The sequence below is a fragment of the Camelus bactrianus genome, chromosome 6 (genome assembly GCF_048773025.1).
Source record: "Camelus bactrianus isolate YW-2024 breed Bactrian camel chromosome 6, ASM4877302v1, whole genome shotgun sequence".
In the NCBI taxonomy this organism is placed as follows: domain Eukaryota; kingdom Metazoa; phylum Chordata; class Mammalia; order Artiodactyla; family Camelidae; genus Camelus; species Camelus bactrianus.
In genome coordinates, this window is record NC_133544.1 from 93,509,994 (window position 1) to 93,530,281 (window position 20,288).

Here is a 20,288-nt window from a genome sequence, read left to right on the forward strand (position 1 = left end):
TCTGTATTCACACAGTGGACTATTACATAGCCATGAAGATGAAAGACCATGGCTGAACGTTCAATGAATGCTAGAAGCATAATGTTGAGGGGGCTGGGAAATCAGGTGACAGTAGATCACACACAGTATGACATCATTTTTAGGAAGCAAAGCCAGGAGAGTGGTTACCTGTGGCTGGAAGTAAGGAGAGGTGGGAGGGTGGGATGGTGGGCACATCCTATAGATGTGGTGGTTTTGATATTGTTCTCCGTGAACAAACTTAGCCTTTCCTGCTCTCCATCTCTGTGATTAAACAGACTCAATCTCTCTCCTGTCTCTAGTTATTGCCCTCTCTCTCTTCTCCATTTCATCGCCAAGCCTTTTTAGAGTCATCTACACCCTTATCTCCACATCCCATGCTCGGTCCTCTCTGGGCACTGCAACGAGTGTGAAATTCAACACTCATTTTCCAGTGCTTGTCGGCTTAATCTCTGGGCAGCATTTTGTCCTCTCCTCTCCCAGGTAGAGTCTTCTTTCCTCGACTCTGCACCTTCTCCTGGTCATGGCAGCTTTCGCATGGCTCATGTTTCCACCTGTGCAGTGACATGTAATGGCTCTGGCCCACCCCACCCCACCCCACCCCCGACACCCAGCTTTCCTGGACATCTTCCTTTGGCTGCCCCTTGGGCATCACATGCTCATCACAGGCTCATCCCCTCCGCGGCCACCAGAATGCTCTCCTGCCCCTCGGGTGGGCGGTGCCCTCTTTCAGACAGACTCAGAGCCAAGTGGGTTCCCTCTCTGCCTTCTTTCCCCCTCCATCCCCTTCCAGCAGAGTGTTCCATAGCAGGCTTTGCCGCTCTCCCCGGTGCCCCTTCCAGCATCTTCCTCTCCTCACCCTCCTCTTCCTTTTCGAGGCGTCCCTGTTTGTTTTCCCCCTTCTACACTCTCCAGCCTCTTTGTGAAAGAAGGTTTTCTGCCGGGGTAACAGGCAACTTCCTTCCTCAAAATCCTTAGGCCCAGATTATCTCCATCCGCCTCCCAGATTTTCCTTAGTGAGGATTCAGGATGGAGACATTTGGCACCAAATTCCCTAAAATTCCCTATAATCATCTCTTCTCATTTTCATACTCCTGCTGAATCTTCAATATGGCTTCTTTCAGCTCCAGAAATTGTGAACTATGAGCCCCTGGGACTGGAGGCTGACATGTGGTAAGTTGTACAGGCCAGCCAGGTGGCCCAGAGCCTGGCTCCGTCCGGCGTCTCCCTTGACCATGGAAATCTCTTTCTCCACACTCACCTTCCAGAGCCTCTGGCTCCTCCAGGCCAGTCAGAGCACGGCCGAGGCAGAGGACAAGGGGCGAGGTGAGGCTGGCGGTGCAGGCGTGATGAGGCTAGTAGTGACAATAGTTCATTCCGTCAGTCAACCAAGTAGTGATCCCTGGGAGCCTCTTACGTCCCAGGCTCCACGCTGGGCCTGGGGAGACCGCAGTGATTGAGTCTCTGCCCAGATGGGACTCGTTTTGTTTGAAAAGTGCTTGACAGTTGTCTGAGCACCTTGGTGACTTAATTTTCTAAAATGCCCTCAGCTGTCCTATGAGGTAGTTAACATTATCCTCACTTAATGAGGAGAGAGAGACCCAGAGGTGATCACGGCAGCCTGCAAGTGCAGGCATCTGATCTTGAACTCGGGTCCTCGGACGCAGTGTCCAGAGCTTGATGACTCTGAACAAGGCCTCGGCTGCTGCTGAGGGGCGGGGTGGGGTGGGGAGCGGCGTCGAGATGGCTTCGGGGGCTGCCGTGAAGGGGCCCTGAGAACCATGTGGGGAGTCCCTCGCTGGTCTGGGATGAGAGCCTGACGGCCCTGACTTGGCTGTTCTTTGTCTTACAGGAGCATTGGCGTCATCACCTACATCCTGTAAGTATTACTGATCCCGGGCGCTGATCCTACCCAGCTCAGATCCGGGGGAAGCGGGAGGGATGGGAGAGGGGCAGGCAGACAGACAGACAGACAGACAGACCGACCGACATTTCCTGAGTGCCCACCATGACCAGATACGTCAGATCCACACAGCAAACCTGAGGCGAAGTGCTCTCAGCTCAGTTCCATTTCGTACAGTTGACCTTGGGCTTGGGGTTGGGCAGGAACCCGGGAGAGCAGCCTGTGGCCCTCCATCCTGCACAGCCTGTGTCTGCATCCCTCCTGTGGCTGGGGGTCCACCGCCCAGCCTGACCCAGACTGAGGTTTCCTGTGAGATTGTCCGTTTTTACTCTGAAGCCTTGGGGCAGCCCTCAAGCTGCCATGCCCTTCCTGATCCCGCCTCTTCTTTTCTGCCTTTTCCCCTCCCTTTCCCAAGACCCCTTTTCTTCTCACCTTCTCTCTCTCTCCTTTCCCCCGGAGCCTCTCTTTCCTGTCTCTGAAGTATTACGTTGCTTAAGCAGAGATTTCCTACACCGGGGATTGGATCTTTCACTTTCCATCTCCCTGGCCTGGGGCAGAGACTTAGCCTCTGGGCCTGTTTTCCTCATCAGAAAAATAGGAATCGCAAACTTCCTGCCACGGATGTGTTGTGAGGGTTAAATAAGCTGATGTGCGAATTTCCCAGCGCTGCTCAGGCACATACAGGGCAGATTAGTTGGTATTCATTTCGTCAGTCCTTCCCAACTGTTTCCTCTCACAGCACCCCTGCAAAATGCTATTTTTATGGCACCCTGGGTAAGAGCCAGCCCACAGCTAGAGGGGATGCAGGCCCACTCCTCCTTGGACTAGGAGCTCTGTGCGATGTGGTAGACCACCCCCTAACCCCAGAGTTGTGGCAGAGGGTCTCAACCCTGGCTGAACATCAGACCCTTTAAAATGTACCATGTCCCAGACCCCACCTCAGATTTGTGAAATCAGAATCACAAAATAGGGGCGTAGTCTGAGCATCAGTATTTTTTTAAGCCCTAGAGGAATTTGATGCAGAGAGAATTTGAGGCATTGCTATATAGTTCCAGATTAGATCTGGAATATTCAGACGTTGCTTCTTGAAACCTGGGTATCTTCAGAACTCTCGTTTCCATAGTGAAATATTAAGGAATTCCAGTGTCTTTAGGCACACAGCCACCTTCTAGTTCATTGAATTCCATACAGGTTATGACTGCCTGCTCCATAGTGGGCACTGTGCCAGGCACTCAGGATACTACAGGCGGAGAGTCCACCCTGCTTGCCTGCAGCTCCGAGAGATTTGAGCTGGGCTGTGAGGTTCACTCTCCAGGTGGGACGGGAAGGAAGGGCTGTCCTGGTTGAGGAAGGAACAGCGAGAGTGGCAAGTGTGGTGAAATATACCAAGCATGTGGTAGGGACCAACTTCTGCTGCCTTGCTCAGGAGTTTAGATGCAATTCTGTAGAGAATGGGGAGTCATAGAGGGTTCTGTGCATTCTAACAATGACAGTAATAATGGCCATCAATCCTTGAGCTCTTAGTTCGGGCCAGGATTGCACGGAACATTCTCTATATATTTCTTCTTCAACATCTAATATCGGTTTATTCACAACAATCATGTGAGGTGGGGACTTTTATTTTCTTCAGTTTACAGATGAGGAAACTGCCATTCAGAGGTTCACACATGAGGGGCAGAGCTGGGATTCAAACCCAGGATTGAAATAACAGATTTTTTCCAGTGTACCTTGCTTTCACTATGCCAGGAAAGTTTCAGTGGGGATAGGGGTGACCTGTAAGAGATATTTAGTAAATGGGACCCTTAAGGCTTTTTGGCCAGTTAGATGTGGTGAGGGAGTGGCAGGAGGAGTCAGAGGTGACTGCTGTGTTCCTAGCTTGGATACGTTTGTGAAGTGATGTCACTAATCAAGGCAGGGAGCGCGTGGAGGGAGGTTAGGGCCCAGGGACTTCTGGGACAGTGGCACATCTGGAATATGAGTCAGAAGACAGTTGATTCAGGAGTCACCATTGGAACAACGCATCCTTGGCAGACCCTGCAGTAGAACCTCACACACACTTCCAGTCCCTTGTGGCCCAACTATTGCCGCTTCTCTCAGGCTTTGCCTGCTCCCTTGGCCCAGAAGACCTTCCGTCTCCTTCTCTGATGGCTGACAACCTCTTCCTTCTTCAGGACACAGCTCTCCCACGAAGCCTGCACTGGGCCTCCCCTCTGTCCTGTGCTCCCCCAGTTCTTTGTCTGGCCTTCTGTTTTAGTCTGTGTTCTGCTGGAGATTATGAAGAGCCGGGGCTCTGTGTTTCTCTCCCCTCCTCTTTCGAGTCCCTTGAAGGCACAGTTTGTCTTTGCCAGGCACTTATTAGGAGCTCCATAATGTGTACTGAATTAGACTCAGTTGAAAAGGTTGCTGACTTGTCGCCCAGAGCGGGCAGCAGGGAGCGGAGAGCCTCCTACCCTAATGCAACAGTACAAGTCAGGGTTCCCCCAGCCCATCACCCCTACTTCCATCTACTTTCCTACAGTAACCTGTCCCCTCTCTCTGTGCTCAGCTTGAGTGGAGCATCCCCTTTCCTCGGAGACACGAAGCAGGAAACGCTGGCAAATATCACAGCAGTGAGTTACAACTTTGACGAGGAATTCTTCAGCCAGACCAGCGAGCTAGCCAAGGACTTCATTCGGAAGCTTCTGGTTAAAGAGACCCGGTAAGGGGACAGGCAGAGGCACTGGCTTCCCAGGTACTGACCCTCTCCTGCCACCTCTCCCAAAGACGTGTCCATCTGTCCTTGTTGCGGCCACCATGTCGTCTGACCATGGTGGTCTACTCTGGGCAGGTGCTGAGGAGTGTGGGCTGCCTGACACTTGGCATTCATCTTATTTGCTCAAGTCTTTCTGCTTTCTTTGCCTGCTGGAGTGCAAAAAACTCTGTGTGTGTGTGTGTTTGCGCGTGTGTGTGTTTTTAAGGCAGCCTGAGTTTCTCTAGGGCTCATTATCTTCTGCAGTCTGTCCCCAAGGTCCCGGGAATGAGGATTTGAAAAGGAAAGTGGCAGAGTTTTCAAGCCAATTCAGGATGGGAGAGGTCAGAACAGTGGGAGAATAGGAGACCTGCTAGTCTCACCAGTTCTTCAGAGCCCAGTGTAAGCCCTGGGGCTTTGGGATCAAAGAAGACGACGGGGCAGGGAGTTGTAGGGTGCTGGGTGCCCAGAGCATGGCCTGGATGAGGCTGGGGTAAGGTCTGCAGACTCTAGAAGGCCAGGTCCTCTTGGTCCCACAGGCTTCAGAGAGAGTCAGAATGAGGTCCTCTAAGATGCAGGGGCCTGATTTCCCCATCAAAGGGCAGTGCTAGGTGGGATCACCTTACCTGGGTACAGAGCAGGGAAGGGCAGAGAAGAGACCTGGGAGACAAATAGAAAAACAGACACCAAAGCTTTCACGATGGAGAGCATTTATGACGCTCCTGTAGTGTGGTGCTGGGTGCTTCAATTCTGGGACTGGACATGAGGGTTTGTGATCTCATTTCATTGAAGGGTCCCGCCTGGACCGCTTTCTCTGGAGTGCAGGGAATGCAGCCAATTATCCATCCATCTCGGCATCCTGCATTATTCGAGTTTGGTGGCAGTGGTCAAAGAATGCCAAAGGCAGGTCTAAGAAGAGTAAGAATGGAGACTATTGCTCTCAGCTTCTCCTGAGTCATCACTGTTTTCTGATCCTCTTTGCAGGAAACGGCTCACGATCCAAGAGGCCCTCAGTCACCCCTGGATCACGGTAAGAGCACGGTGATGAGTTGCAGTGAGCAGGCAGTTCCCTGCTCTGTCGTCAAGGCTGACTGGGGCGTCCAGATGCTGGAATCCCATAGAAAGGCCTTTTCTTGAAACTCTGACCCTCGGGCACACATGAAAGCTAGTTGGAGGCTTCCAAGGGTCTGGGCTTGCTGAAATACATTTACAGGTTTAAGTTTCTATTTCACGGGTTCAGGTGACTTACGAAATGAAACTTTCACAAACTTCAGTTGAAATCCTTGTTCTTTGGGCCCCTCTTACAAAGTGTTCTTTGTTGGAGGACATAACACGATCATGGTCAAAGCAGAAATCAGGACTCCCCAGTTGTAGAGCAAGACCGATGATAGTTAAAAACTTCAACTTTGTAACCAGGGCCCCTTCTTTCTGACTTCTGGGGCTCTGAGTAAAGCATGACACTCAAACCGGTCACTGGCTTCCCCCGGCACCTGGAGACCTCAGGGAGTGGGCTACGAGGTGGAGGCCTGGCAGGGAAGAGAGGCCACTGCTCCTTCCATTCTTGCTGGGGAGGGTGGGGGCACAAAAGCGACTTCCCGCCTAACCTGCTCTGTACCTGGGCTTCTGGCTGCTGGGTTTTCAGAGGGCCTGGCCGTCGAGTCCCAGTAAAGTCCCAGTGAAAAGTACTTTGGAAGCATGGGAGTCAGGAGAGGAGTCAGGTTCCGGCCCTAGTCCTGCTGACTGATGAGATACGTGCTCCCAGTGGTGTCACCAGACTTCTCGTTCACTGGAATTGTTAAGTGAGGGGTAGCTGAGGATGATCCGAGGGTGCAGATGAGAAGGGGCAGAGGCCGATGGGAGATGGAGAGCAGGGAGGGCCATGTTCATCTGCTTGTTGCAGGATGGGCAAGGCCAAGGGCACTCCAGGTTCTGGGTGGGCCCAGAACACAGAGCTCAGGAGTCTTGTGGGCAGCCTCCCTGCTCACGTGCCGAGTGTTGCTGAGGCCCAGGGAGCTGCCTGGCCCTGAAGGAGAGAGGCCCCCAGCCTCCCCCATCAGCCATGGCCTTGTGTGCTTCTGCCTCTGAGTGGATGCCTGCAGAACCCTGGCTCTAGCCTGCTTGTCTATGCCAGCACCCCTAAATGCTATGCGTGTGGAGACCCTCTAATGACCGCAGACCACCCTGCCCTGAAGTGTGCGTGCGGCAGCACCTTGTCCTCCTCAATCTTTCTTACGGCCCTTGGGGGCGCTCATCCCACCCTGTCCTCCTGTGGCCTGGCCCATGCCGCGCATGCAGAGAGGCTGCTCGTGTGCCTTCCGCCTGCACCTTGGACGGCCCTTGGAGCAGCCGTCGAATTAACTCTGGCCCTTCTGTCTCAACACCCACCAGTCCAAAGGAGAGATCAGAACCCCAGAACAGCAGAAGGCAGAGCCCGTCCAGCTGAAGACCAAGCGCCTGAGAGAGTATACCCTCAAATGCCACTCAAGCATGCCCCCCAACAACACCTACGTCAACTTTGAGCGTTTTGCCCGAGTGGTGGAGGATGTGGCTAGGGTGGACCAGGGGTGCCGTGCCTTGGCGGGGGCCCACGACACCATCCAGGACGATGTGGAGACCCTGGTCTCCATCTACAATGAGAAGGAGGCTTGGTACCGAGAAGAGAGCGAAAGTGCCCGGCACGACCTGTCCCAGCTCAGGTACGAGTTCCGCAAAGTGGAGTCCTTGAAGAAGCTCCTGCGAGAGGACATCCGGGCCACAGGGTACGGCCTCGGAAGCGTGGCCAGGAAATTGGACCATCTGCAGGTGCGGTTTGAAGCTCTGAGGCAGGAGCTCTCGGCAGACCTACAGTGGCTCCAGGAACTGGTGGGCAGCTTCCAGCTGGAGAGTGGGAGCGTGGACAGCCTGGGCTCCGTGTTCCGCCGGGACGCTGGGGACTTCCCAGGGGAACTGCTCAGCAGATCATGCAGTGAGGAAGTCTTGGCCAGCTTGAAGCTCTGAGCACGAGAATCGAGTCAGTAATGCATCCTGGATGGTTTGCTGAAACCTGTTGCCAACTGCTGGGGCATCGACTAGAATTATCCTGCAGGGGTGTGTGTCTGTAGTGTAGTCTTCCACCTGCTTCACAGAATCCAGAATCACGGAAGTGCTAGCTAGTTATTCGTCCTGCACCTCCTCTCAGCAACCTGGTTTTCTGGGAGGGTGGCTGGCAGGGCAGCGAAGCTGTTAAAACGACTGAGAATGAATACCCCTCAGCATACCCTTCTCTAGAGGGAGGATGGCTGGCCTGGGGGAGATGCTTGATAATTGATTTGTGATAATGGATTTGTTCGCATCTCACTTCCCGCCTTACGCCTTACGGATTTGCAGGTCTTGGGTAATGTTTGAGTTAGCTAGGGGTAAGAGTCAGTCAGCTTGGTGCTTTCTGGCTGCTGAAGGAGGGACTTTAAATGCACAGAGAAAATGTTCCTTTTCATCTACATGGACTTTTCCCTTAACAAGCATTTATGTCATTGGTCCTTGAGAGAACTCGGTGAGCCAGGAAGGTAGGTGGTATTATTATTGTTGTTACTTTTATGTCCATGTAACTGATGAGGAAATTGACTCAGAGAGCGAAAATGACTTACTCAGGGTCATTCATTGCTAGTTGATACAGATGAAACTGAAACCCAGGATGCCCGATTCTATAAGGTCATTATGGGAAGAAAGAGTGAGGCTTTGCTGTAAAAATCCACCTTAATATTAAAAAGATGTATCAATTTTGGGGAGGGTAGTTAGGTTGACTTATTTATTTATTTTTGGAGGAGGTACTGGGGATTGAACCCAGGGCCTTGTGTATGCTAAGCATGCGCTCTACCACTTGAGCTATACCCTCCCCCAAAAAGATGTATCATTTTTTATGACCTTAAAATAAAGAAAAAAAGCCCAAGATGGAAAGTCCAATAGGGGACGCCCCCCCCACACACACACACAAAGCTAGGACACCCTCACTGAGAGAGTAGATGAGAAACGAAGCCACCGGGCAGAGAGGGAAGGCAAGGGAACATGTGTGTCTCAACCTTGACACTGGGTAGAAGGATGGAGAAATCCTCACCTGAGAATAGGAGCCCCAGGTCTGTGGTCCTCATGCAAGTTTGCTTTCTGCATTTGCACGGTCAGTGGGATCCGAAAGAACCTCAAGCAGAGAATCTAATGCCAAGTGGTCTGAGGCTGGGTGGCCCCAAGGGCTGGCGGAAGCAGTGTGGTCATCTCTTGGAACACCTGCCTTCACTTCAGACCGACAGTAAAGATACGATGTCATTGATTGGGAGATAAGTCCTGATTTCAGAGATCCAAAAATGTGCATCTTGGAATTAATAGAGGATGGCGAAGCCCTGTCCCCTGTGCCCCGCCGTCTGGGAGAATTGATACAAACGACCTGTCTACAATCTCTCCAAGAACTTTCCTACCCTGTCGCTTGACATGGTGTATTCATTTGGCTTAAGATGCTGCAAGGATTAAAGGTCCCTTTGGCCAAGTCAACAGGTTTCCTAAGAAAAGGAAGCCCCCAATTGAGCAACTCAGGGCAAACTTTCCTGTGAAGGTCAAAATAAAATGCAGTAAAGGAGTAGGGTGTTGATGATAATTTGAATTAGGGAGACTGGGAAAAGCCAGGGAGAAGCAGTTACTTTAGAATCCTGGCATTAGCTACATACTGTCTGTACTGGGTGGTCCTCAGAGGTGAATCACCAGGTGCCCTGCTTTTTACAGGAGAGGATTTGTCTAGAGTCACCTGGCAATTCAGCCCCAGAGCTGGGTCAGAACCATCAGTGGTTTTCCTCACAGGAATGGAGTCATTTTTTCTGTGTTGTTGTCCAGTCTTGTGTAATGACTTGTCGTTTAGATGTTTTATGAGCAGACTCTTCTCTGTACTAAGAGTTTCCAAAGACAAAGCAAAGTGAAGTGAAAAATGCCCCCTAGTCTTTCAGGGAAATCAGAGAAGATCGTGACCTTCTTCTGTCACCTGGCTGGTCCAACTCCCATCATCCTTTGGCATCAGAACCTGGTGCCCAGGGAGCCCAAGGAGGCCTGGGGACTGCCCAGCCGGAGGACCTGCTTGATTCCTGCCTGCTCCCCCCCTGCTGGCACTCTAACAGTGACATCAAGGACAGGGCGGGGCGGGGCTCTGGTGGCCGGATGGGGTGTTTCCTTGGTACCTAGACTGGGGAAGGCCTGGAGGGCACTGCTCTCTGGGCTGGCCCATCTGCCGTCACAGAGGATCTTTTCATTCACTCGGCTTGAATGAAAGGTCAGTCTCTGTGCTCTGTGTAAATGCCATCTTGGGGAGGGCAGGGTGAGTGTATGACATCCTCCTGCATAATGATTCCGAAGGAGGCTGGCGAGTGGGCTCCTGGGGAGGGCAGCAAGCTGTCCCTGCTCTGAGGCGGAAGCACGGGGCACAGCTTTGCATGGGGAAAGGTGGACATGATGAGTAGTTGGTGATTCTGCAGATGCACAGGCTGGGCTGGCAATGAAGGGACAGAGCAGAGTAATAATGGCAGGAGTAAATAAAGCCACAGTCTCCTCCGTGAACCCCCTCCCCGTACCACCCATCCTCTGCTACAAGTGATTATGAAGATGACGCTTCCTGCCTCACTCCATCACTCAGCGAAATGGGCCCACGTGGGTGGTGGCTGTGTGCTCAGCTACCACCTCACTGTCGGCCTCTGTAAATGTCTGTGGAACTGAATGGCCTTTTCTCCTTTGTCTGTGAAACTCTTTGGAGAAGATTCTTTGCCCTGGAGAAGAGACCCAGCCATGGGCATATTTGAGGAGCAGAAATGGCCAGTTCATTGAACAAACAGTGGTTGTGCTCTGGCTCTGGAGGGAGGTGACAGATAAGGTGGAGACAACCCCTGAATAAAAGTCTCATTGTCTGGGATAGATGGGGCCCCAACCAACCGGGAAGTGGGGAAGGCCGTGGTGAGTGACAAAACAGGTACCTGGTAGTCCAGAAAACAGGAGAGACATGAATTCTGATTGAGAAAGAGTAAGAGGGGAGGCAGAGGGCAGAAACGTTCTCAGAGAAGTTCTTCCCCACGACACTCCCCTCCAAGCCGCAGCCTTGTGGGGAAGGTGCAGGGAGAATTTGGAGGGATGGGGCTGAGCCCAGACTGGGGCCAGGAACGTGGACGTGTTAAATGGAGATTAAAGAAAAAGAGATTACAGAGATCTAAAAGAAGGAGGGGTTTTGTTTTTAACGGTTTGTTATGGGAAACTTTGAAAACTTGCACCAAAGAATGGCAGTGTGAATTCCATGTACCTATTACCCAGATTCAAAATATTTTAAAGCAAACTTCACACTAACTTAACTCATAAGTTCTTCAGCAGGAATCTCTGATAAGGAGTGTCTTTTTACTATGACCACTGTGCCATTATCACACCTGACAAAATCAGGAATAATTACTTGTTATCACCTGGACACACATTCCGAACTCACAAGCCCCAACTTTCCTCAAGGGTGTCGTGTTATAGTTGGTTTGTTCAAACTGGGATCCAGACACGGTCCACACATGTGGTTGGTTGTTATGGCTCTCAAGTCTCTTGTCTTCAGTACAGGAGGGAAAGCTTTTGAAGCTTCTCCTGAGGATGAAAAATTGCTCAGGAAACTGAAGGTCCTGGAGAGAAGATTAAAAGTGACAGTGTATATATGTCAGGACCTAACTCAGAAAAGTAAGGCCGGGTCAGGCAAGGGAAGGGGCATACCTACCTCTTTCCATAGGCTTGTTCGACATAGGAACAACCTGCAGGAATACAGCCTTTCTGCAGCTCTCCCCCGTCCCCATGCACACAGAAGGAGGCAGAGACTCGGACACCTATAAGCCTTACATGCTCCTTTCCTGGGCAAACAGGGAGATGAGGCCAGCAGCGCTCAGGCTCCAGCCAGCAAAAAGGAGAGGTGGAGGTGCCACGTCCAGAAAGACTCCACTGAGGGAGATGAAGGAGGCCCCCAGAGTGACTGACCTGGGCAGGAGAGGGAAGTGGGGGCTCAGGTGTCCGTGGCTCTCAGTGGAGGTTGGGGCTGGAGAAGTGACACAGATGGAGGTCTGAGAAGCTGTAATCTGTTTGCGGTTTCTAGCAGAGGCCAGGTATTTAGAGAAAGTCTTCGGGAGTGCCTCTCCTGTAAAGCCAGGGTTCTGGGTCTCTGCCTGAGAGGGTGGCTGCTGCTTCATCCCCCTGCTCTGTGGATGTCAGTGCTGACGTCGCTCACCTCGACGGAATTTTTCCAAGACACTTGCATGTACATAAATGAAACCTGACTTTAGCCACAGCGTTCTGTCTTCTTTCCTCCCTTCCTGACATTTTTCTGAGACACTAAATATACTCCTAGGAGCCCGGTGCAAATTGCCCACACTCTCGTTATTGTCGAGGGACCACAAGGTTGGAAGTCAGGCGCTGTTTGTTTGCAGAAAGGGGAGGGTCAGGAGAAGGTGGAACACGACTCCATCGCCCCTCACCCCCTCCACTTAATGCAAACCATTGGTGCCACGTTCTTTCTGGGAATCGATTTCACTGCAGAATTTACATCTCTCTGACTTCAGGGCCTAGATGACAATGTCAGCATTCAGTGAGCCTCTTAGCAACCAGCGAGGTCCACTGATGAGGAAAGGCCAGCCTGACAGATTTACAGGCCGGTGGCCTCTTCCTCAGAGTTCATGCTGTTTTGTGTAGCATTCAAGACAGGGCCCTGGAAGTAACTACCTCCCGTTAACGCCCTCTGGGAATGGTCCCACGTGGCATTTTAGTTGGACATCTCTGCTTAGTCGCTGGCACTGCTGAAGCAGTTGGAAGGTGGGATTCTCACCGATGGGATCCCCCTAGCCTGAGTGTTGACCTTCCAGCCATGGGGTTTAGCCATCTCTCTCCTGGCAAGGGTGCCAATTTGTAGCTGAACAAAAAGAGGCCCTTCGCTCCCAGAGTCTCCTAATTCCAGCTTATCAAACTCTCCAAGTGAAGTGCATGAGTGTCCCCTGCAAGGGTTAGACCACAGGTCAGTTGCAGACATTAATGCAGTTAGAGGTAGAAATGTTCTGTGGGTTGGGGAGGCAGGGTGCTAATCACCTTGGAAGGAGATACTGGTTGCTGAGAGGTATGGGGAAGGGGGATTAACAAGAAACAAGTAATTCCAGACAGGTGCTGTGAAGAACCAGGGCGGAGGCACAGTGCGTTGTGTAGGGCAGCTGGGGTGCTACTTTACATAGGGTGGCCGGGGAAGGCCTCCCTGAGGAGGTGACATTTGAGCAAAGTCCTGAACAAAGTGACAGAATAAATAGAAGAAAGAACAAGGGCAAAGATCCTGAGACCTTGGGTTTCTGGACCAGCAAGCGGCCCCATGCAGTGAGAGCCACGGGGACAGGAAGGAGAGTGGGAGGAAGTCAGGTCAGAGAAGGCCCCAGATGGTACAGACCTTGGGGTCCTTGGTGAGCTTGTCGGGCCGGGAAGCTACCGGAAGGCTTTGATGCCAGGAAAAGGCAAGCTCAGCACAACTAGTTGCCTTCTGCCCTCTTTTGAGTGTCTCTTCTAGGCGGGACCTAGACCCAGGGCTGGGCTTGTGGAGGGGGTGAGGGGCGGTTAAGGAAAGTGCTGGGAGAGCTGGGCCTGACCTGATGGTCCCCTCAGCGCCCTCATCCTTTTCTCTTTCCTCTCCGCCTTCCTCCTATCCCTCCTGTCTCCCCTCCTGCACTCTTTGGCCCAAACCACTGTGCCCAGTTTGGGAGGGCGCCTAGCCCCTGGCTCCTCTCCGTGTCACAGTTGCGTGCCCTCTCCTCCCTGCTCCCTGACCTCCCCTGGACTCGGAATGACATCTCGCTGCCTCCCAGGCAGAGCTGTGGGGAGTAGTGGTGTCCCGATGCCCTTTCATGGTCTCGTAACTGGGCTGATCCAGGTGCCTGGGCCTCTCACTGGCGGGAATGAGCAAGTCCCAGGTCTTGGGACTGCGTTTCAGTTTGATTCAGCAGCAGCTCGGAGAATTTAACCAGACAATTCTTAAGTACCCACTGTTATTTAACCAGCAACTCTTGAGCACCCACTGTTGCATGCTCTGGGTCAGGAGGGGGTGGGGTAGGAAACAATGACAAAAACATGAAGAAAATTCTTCCTGTTGTTTTCTGCTAGTGGGATGACTCCGCTGCAGGGCTCTGAGATAGGCCTTCTATAAAATCAAGGAGCACACGGGTGTTTTGGTCATGTCAGGGAGAGAGGGAGAGACATTGTTTCTTGGAAGTTACCTTGGAAGGGGTCATGGAGGAGGGAGGTCTGGTGAACATGGAAAGGGCCTCCTGCCCGAGGATGTCAAGTCCAGAGCCATGAGGGCCAGCTGTATGTACCAGCTTCCCCTGTTGCCTGAAGCCATGATGAAAAATAAACAAGCACGGAGGTGTGCTTGCAGTGTGGTTAGGAGACAAGACCGGCATCAAGAATCAATGTGCGATCTCACTCCGCAGTCACTGAGGTGCCAAAGGAGGAGGCTGTGAGGAGGCTGTCAGAGCAGAGAGAAAGATAGAGCTGGCTGGGACCTCGCGGGTCATCCTGGCAGGTTCATTTTCTTGAGGTCACAGAGTCCTTTGGGACTCGATGGAAGCTGTTGACTCTTCTCAGAGGAAATACATGTCTGCACCTATACCCTAAATTTTTTTTAATTGAGGTATAATTCACATACTATAAAATTCACCATTTGAAAGTGTACAATTTGGTGCTTTTTAGTTTAGTCACAAGGTTCTGCAACCATCATCACTGTCTATAATTCCAGGACATTTTCATCACCCCCCCAAAAAACTTCATGCCCTTTCTCAGTCATTCCCCTTCCTCCCTTCCCTCCAGCTCTGGCAACTACTAATCTATTCTCTGTCTCTATGCCTGTTCTGGACATTTTATGTAAAAAGAATCATACACTACATGGCCTCTTGTGTCTGGCTTTTTTCATTTCGTATGCTGTTTTCAAGGTTCATTCATGCTATAGTATTTATCAGTACTTCATTCTTTTCATGAATGGGTTTTCCATTCAGTTTTTCCATTGTCGGGTTATACCACATGTTGCTCACTCATCAGCTGATGCACATTTGGGTTGTTTCCAATTTTTAGCTATTATGAATAATGCTGCTATGAACATTCACATACAAGTGTATGTGCTAAGATTTGCAGCCCATTTCATGAGGTTCACAGAATCCCTGAAGCCCATCTCTGGATTTCTCAATCTAGGAAAACCTTGTTTTACTAAGAGGCAGGAATTCATGAGGGAATGGACTCCTCACATTGTATTCATTCATTCAATATGTCCAGTTTATTTGTATATCAATTATATCTTAATAAAGCTGCTAAAAAATCAAATGATGATCCATCAATCCCACTTCTGGGTAAAGTTCCGGAGGGATCTCTAGTTTGAAAAGACACCTGCACCCCAATGTTCATAGCAGCAGTATTTACAATAGCCAAGACATGGAAGCAACCTAAATGTCCATCAACAGATGACTGGATAAAGAAGATGTGGTATATTTATACAATGGAATGCTACTCAGCCATAAAGAAGGGTAAAATAACGCCATTTGCAGGAACATGGATGGACCTAAAGATTGTCATTCTAAGTGAAGAAAGCCAGAAAGAGAAAGAAAAATCCCATATAATATCGCTCATATGTAGAATCTAAAAAAAGAGAAATAAAGACACTATGAACTCATCTACAAAACAGAAACAGACTCACAGACATAGTGAACAATCTTACAGTTACCGGGGAAAGGGGGTGGGAAGAGATAAATTTGGGAGTTTGAGATTTACAAATGTTAGCCGTTATATATAAAAATAGATTTTAAAAAGTTTCTGCTGTATAGCACAGGGAGCTATTCTCAACATCTTGTAATAACCTTTAATGAAAAAAATATGAAAATGAATATATATGTATATGCATGACTGGGACAGTGTGCTGCACACAAGAAACTGACACGTTGTAACTGTTGGGACTTCAATTTTAAAAAATCAAATAAAATTATTTTTAGAAGGAGGGAATGGAGAAGGAAGGCAGGTTATCAGTAATTTATTACTATTTATTGAGCAGCTCTAAGTGAAGCACTTTACATCCCACATTCATTTAATCCTAAACAACCCTGTGACACAATGTTATTTATCATCCCCATACTGCAGATGAGAAAACTGAGGCTCAGAGAAGCCATGTCAGGTTTTCTTGGAGAAGTCAGGATTTGAGCTGAGCATGACCCTGTTTCCTCTTGGCCCGCATCAAAGCCCCTATTTCCTTCAGTTTATTTTTGAATGGAGTATTAGTGCCCTGTCAATAGGGCATCCCTTTTGCTAAGCCCAGAATCAGCCCAGTGCACCGTGGTCATCCTAGACTGCTGTACAATGACTCTTCCCCAGAATGACCCATGACTGAAGGCCCTGCCTCCTGCTCTTCCTCTTCGGGGGGTTTAGCCTCCAGCCCAGCCAGCGTACACATCTGGCTGTGGTAATAATAGCTCAGGGCGCCAAGGGCATCTCCGGGACAGCTGAGACATCTCAGTGCGGCATTCTTCTGCGTGCCCTGCCGAGAAGGGAGGTCCCAGGGTCAGGGTGAGGATGGTGTGTGGTCAGGGATTCTGCAGCGGTGGTGGCTGCCGTCAGAAGCCCAGTGTCAGCCACCCTGCTCTGCTTTGTCTCCCAGCCTGTGGACCACCAGCAAGCCCTGGTGCGCAGGGAGTCCGCGGTCAACCTGGAGAACTTCAAGAAGCAGTATGTCCGCAGGAGGTGGAAGGTGGGTCAGGGTTTAAGGGTGGGGGCAGCGGCCCAGGTGGGCTCCAGGTTCCCCTCAGGGTCTTTGTGCACTTTCTCACCTGGAGGTTCCTCTCCTCTCCCCACCCCTCCCCAGCTCTCTTTCAGCATCGTCTCCTTGTGCAACCACCTTACCCGCTCCCTGATGAAGAAGGTGCACCTGAGGCCAGATGCAGACCTGGTGGGTAAATGTGGTGCCCTCTGGTTGGGTGGAATTCTGGGTGTGGCCTGGAGCTCAGGGGTGGGAGGGAGCAGATGGGCTTAACTGTTTCCAGCAAGCTCTGCACTGTGTGATCAGCGGAAGTTGGGTGTTCAGGGGGACCACTGGGGTGGTGCTGGGAGGGGGCGCTCCCAGAGGGCAGCAGAGGCCTCTGGAGGATCTCCAGTCCTTTCCTGGTGGGCCTTCAGAGGGACTGCTGCTGCCACTCCCCGGCCCCAGTGTCCCCCCAAGGACTTGTAGCCTGTGAGGGATGGTGGTGGAATAATGAGACTACCATAGGCGATCCCAAATCAGTTCCTGACAGGCCAAAGATCTGCTTCAGAAAGAGAGCTTTACATTCATTATCCCAATTTTCCTAATTCTGTTTTGCCTTAGCTTACCAATAAAAATAACATTTAAGTGATATCTTATATTTGATTAGCTTAGGGCAGTTTTATGTGCATTTAAAATGAGAGACTTATAATATAATGATCAAGAGCATGGCCTCTGGAGCCAGAATGCCACGATTCAAATCTGCCACTTATGAGCTGTGTGACCTTGAGGAAATTACTTAACCTCTCTGTGCCAAAATGTCATCATTTGTAAAATGGGGTAAATAATAGTTCCTATTTCATAGGGTAGTCATGAGGATTAACTGATGACATATTCTTAGAGCCTGGCATTTTAAGCGCTCAGTATGTATTAGCAGCTATTATTGTTTAAAATCCTCTTGTAGACTCTGAAATTTGGTGCCAGTGCTACAGAATGTGGTGTTAGTATTGCAGCTGGCTCCCTGACAGACCCTCCCACTGCTCACTGAGTGTGGTGAGGGCCCCCGGAGTGTCTAGGATGAGTGGGAACAGAAGGTGACTCCCTGAGCTCAGGAAGAGGCTAGATGGCAGCAGCGTGAGGTGGGTGGGCTGGCAGCCCTGGGCAGCCGCAGGGCACACAGCACTCAGGCTGCATCCCAGGGCCTGGCACAGCCCCTGCGCACCCCACACCAGCCTGAGCTCTTCTTGGTTCTCGCTCTTGTCTGGAACTTGAGGATTTATGGCTCCAGAGGCCCAAAACAACTGTGTGTCTTCGGCCAAGCTGTGTCCCTTCTCTGGCTGCCCTCCTCGTCTGCTGTAAAAGGGGACTGGGACTTGCTCCCTCTGAAAATCCCTATTAATGACAAGCAGACTTTTCCCTAGCTTACTTTTTTATTTTCTGGCTCTGACTCATGCTAAAAAGTTGCTATTCAGCAGCGCTTGAGTTATTTTTATTGTTATGGCCGGGCTTGGTCCAGGATGTATTTGGCTACAGTTGATCTTGACCTTGGATTTCCAGCTGGCGCAGGCTAGGAGAAGGAGAGAGGGCCCTGGGAAGGCACACGGCTGACAGCTGGCATGCCTTTCAGGCTGAGTTGCTGGCCATTAGGAAAGAGGAACAGAGAGTAATTGAAAAGAATGTAAAACTCTTTCCTAATTTTTATCCTTGTGCAAACATTTAAAACTGTCCTCTTTTTACTCAGACATTCAGCATCATCAGCTCAATGGCTCACCCTACAAGTGAAAAAGGAATGGGTCCCAGGAATCTATTATACAGTTTTCCCAAAGGGACTTAAAAAAAAAAAATGAGAGAGGTCCTTTTGTTTAGGAAGCTTAAAATTGAACATCTGACAACAGATTTTTTTTTTATGACTTGCACAAGGCTTTCTGAATCAGTACTTCTTTCAATAGTTTTAATACTTTGATTAGATCCGTGTGGCTTGAGTGAAAAGGCATGGGGACCACCAGGGTGGCTGCCTCTGCTCTGGCTTAGCCACGTAGAAGCTGTTGGACTGTGCTTTGCTCTTTTTCTCTTTCATAAAATCAGAGCACAGAAGCCTTTTCCCTGGAAAGACAACACGGCAAGGCTGGCTAGAGGTGCAGCCTAAGCCAGACAGAGGAGACAGCACGGCCCTCAGAGCTTGGTGGGGTGGTCCCTGTGGCTCTGCGCTGAGTTCAGGAGACCCATCAGTCCACAGAACAGCTATCCAGGTGGTCTAGATTGTGTGGCAGCCACAAAGGACACCAGACATGACTTTCATTATTATTATAATTGGCCCCTCCTGGTGCCTGCTTTCCCCTGAGCTGCTCTGCCTGCATTCCTTCCTCCTGGGAAGCAGACCTCCAGGCAGGTCCCATTTCAGGTCCCTCCCCGCCCCATCCTGCCCACCCCTGGTCTCTGGGCAGAGCTACAGGCTTCCCCTCTAGGTCCATCCCCTTGGCTTACAGGCCCCTGACAGGCGCTTCTGCCCGGGTTGCCCAGCACGACCCCATTCCTGGCACCTCATGACCCTCTTGCCCTTGGTCTCTCTTTTTCCCTTTCTTCCAGAGGAATTGTGATAGTGACACAGAGGAGGACATCACCAAAAGGAAAGCCCTCCACCCCCGGAGGAGGAGCAGTACCTCCTAACTGGCGGGGCTCAGGTGGCCACCAGGGAGGCCCAGGTCCAGCCGGGCTCCTGTCTTTGCAGACTCTTGGACCCCGCCTGTCACCAGCACGCAGGCATTCTCCATCCCCGAGCACTTTGCAAGAGAGATGGGCACGCAGGATTCAGAAGAATTTTCAGGGGAGCCAGGAGACCTTGGGAGCTGTGGCTGTCTCCTGGGGAGAAGACTCCAGCATTCCCAAAACTCATTAATTCTCCAGAAAACGGACTTTCACCTATCTGCCAACCTCACAGCCTGGGGCAGGGGTGCGGACCTAAGGAACCGACGTAAACACACATCACCGTCCTGGCTGAAGGTCAGATTCAGGCAGCTTTTCTCACAGGAGGAGGGAGTTCAGAACCAGCCTGGCCAAAAATTACACCAGGAAAACAGAGGCCTCCCTCCATGGGAACAAGATAAGGAGTGAAGTGAATCTTGGGTGTGAGGGACCTATCCTGTGACCTCCCAGAACCCACGTGGAGTCAGCATCTCATGCTGACCAACATATCAGACCTTCCAAAGAAGCCCATTACCAGCCCACTGTGCTGTAACTTTTTTCATTTTTATTAAACTTCTGGTTTACCTGACGCTCGGCTTCTGTGGGGACTATTTCCATCTGATTTCTTTAGCTCTCTGGGGGAGCCTCCAGGATTGGGGTGCTGAGTGGATAGCTCAGAAACTCATACTGAAGCAACCCCCTACCCCTGGACTGCTAACTGCCCACATTCTACATCCTTTCCTAAAGGTGTGCAGCCCAAGAAAATCAGCCTGGATACCAGCATATAAGGCCTGGGCTGCGTCTGCTACTACCACCATCACCCCTGCTGGTGTGGGCTGAATTGTGTCTCCCAATCCTCAGTCCCTCAGAATATTCGGAGACAGGTCTTTAAAGAGGTAATTAAGGTAAAATGAGGTCATTGAGGTGGTCCCCAATCCAGTATGACTGGTGTCCTTATAAGCAGAGAGATCAGGACACAGAGGAAAGATCATATAAAGAGACAGCTTAGAAGGGTGGGTATAGCTTAGTGGCAGAGTGTGTGCTTAGCATGCATGAGGTCCTGGATTCAATACCCAGTACTTCCATCAAAACAAACAAACAAACAAAAAAGGATCTAAAGAGACAGCTAGAAGGTGGGCATCTATAAACTAAAGAGAGAGGCCTCAGAAGAAACCAGCCCTGTCAAGACCTCAGTC

At 50.8% G+C, this 20,288-nt stretch overlaps 1 protein-coding gene across 6 annotated transcripts in view; it reads left to right on the top strand.

The window, feature by feature from the left end:
- The window catches only part of DAPK2 (death associated protein kinase 2), a 106,567-nt gene extending 87,337 nt beyond the window's left edge, over positions 1–19,230 (top strand). For 5 of the 6 annotated variants that reach the window (XM_074366359.1, XM_074366357.1, XM_074366356.1 and 2 more), the window contains 6 exons: positions 1,143–1,191; positions 1,871–1,897; positions 4,467–4,619; positions 5,634–5,679; positions 7,038–8,191; positions 16,333–16,422. In XM_074366359.1, the coding sequence (XP_074222460.1) occupies positions 1,143–1,191; positions 1,871–1,897; positions 4,467–4,619; positions 5,634–5,679; positions 7,038–7,646 (884 nt within the window). In that variant the 3' untranslated portion in view covers positions 7,647–8,191; positions 16,333–16,422. Of the gene's footprint in view, positions 1–1,142; positions 1,192–1,870; positions 1,898–4,466; positions 4,620–5,633; positions 5,680–7,037; positions 8,192–16,332; positions 16,423–16,536; positions 16,621–18,996 lie in introns of those variants that run through there. The other variant, XM_074366361.1, reaches the window with a different exon arrangement.
- The last annotated feature ends 1,058 nt before the right edge of the window (positions 19,231–20,288 follow it).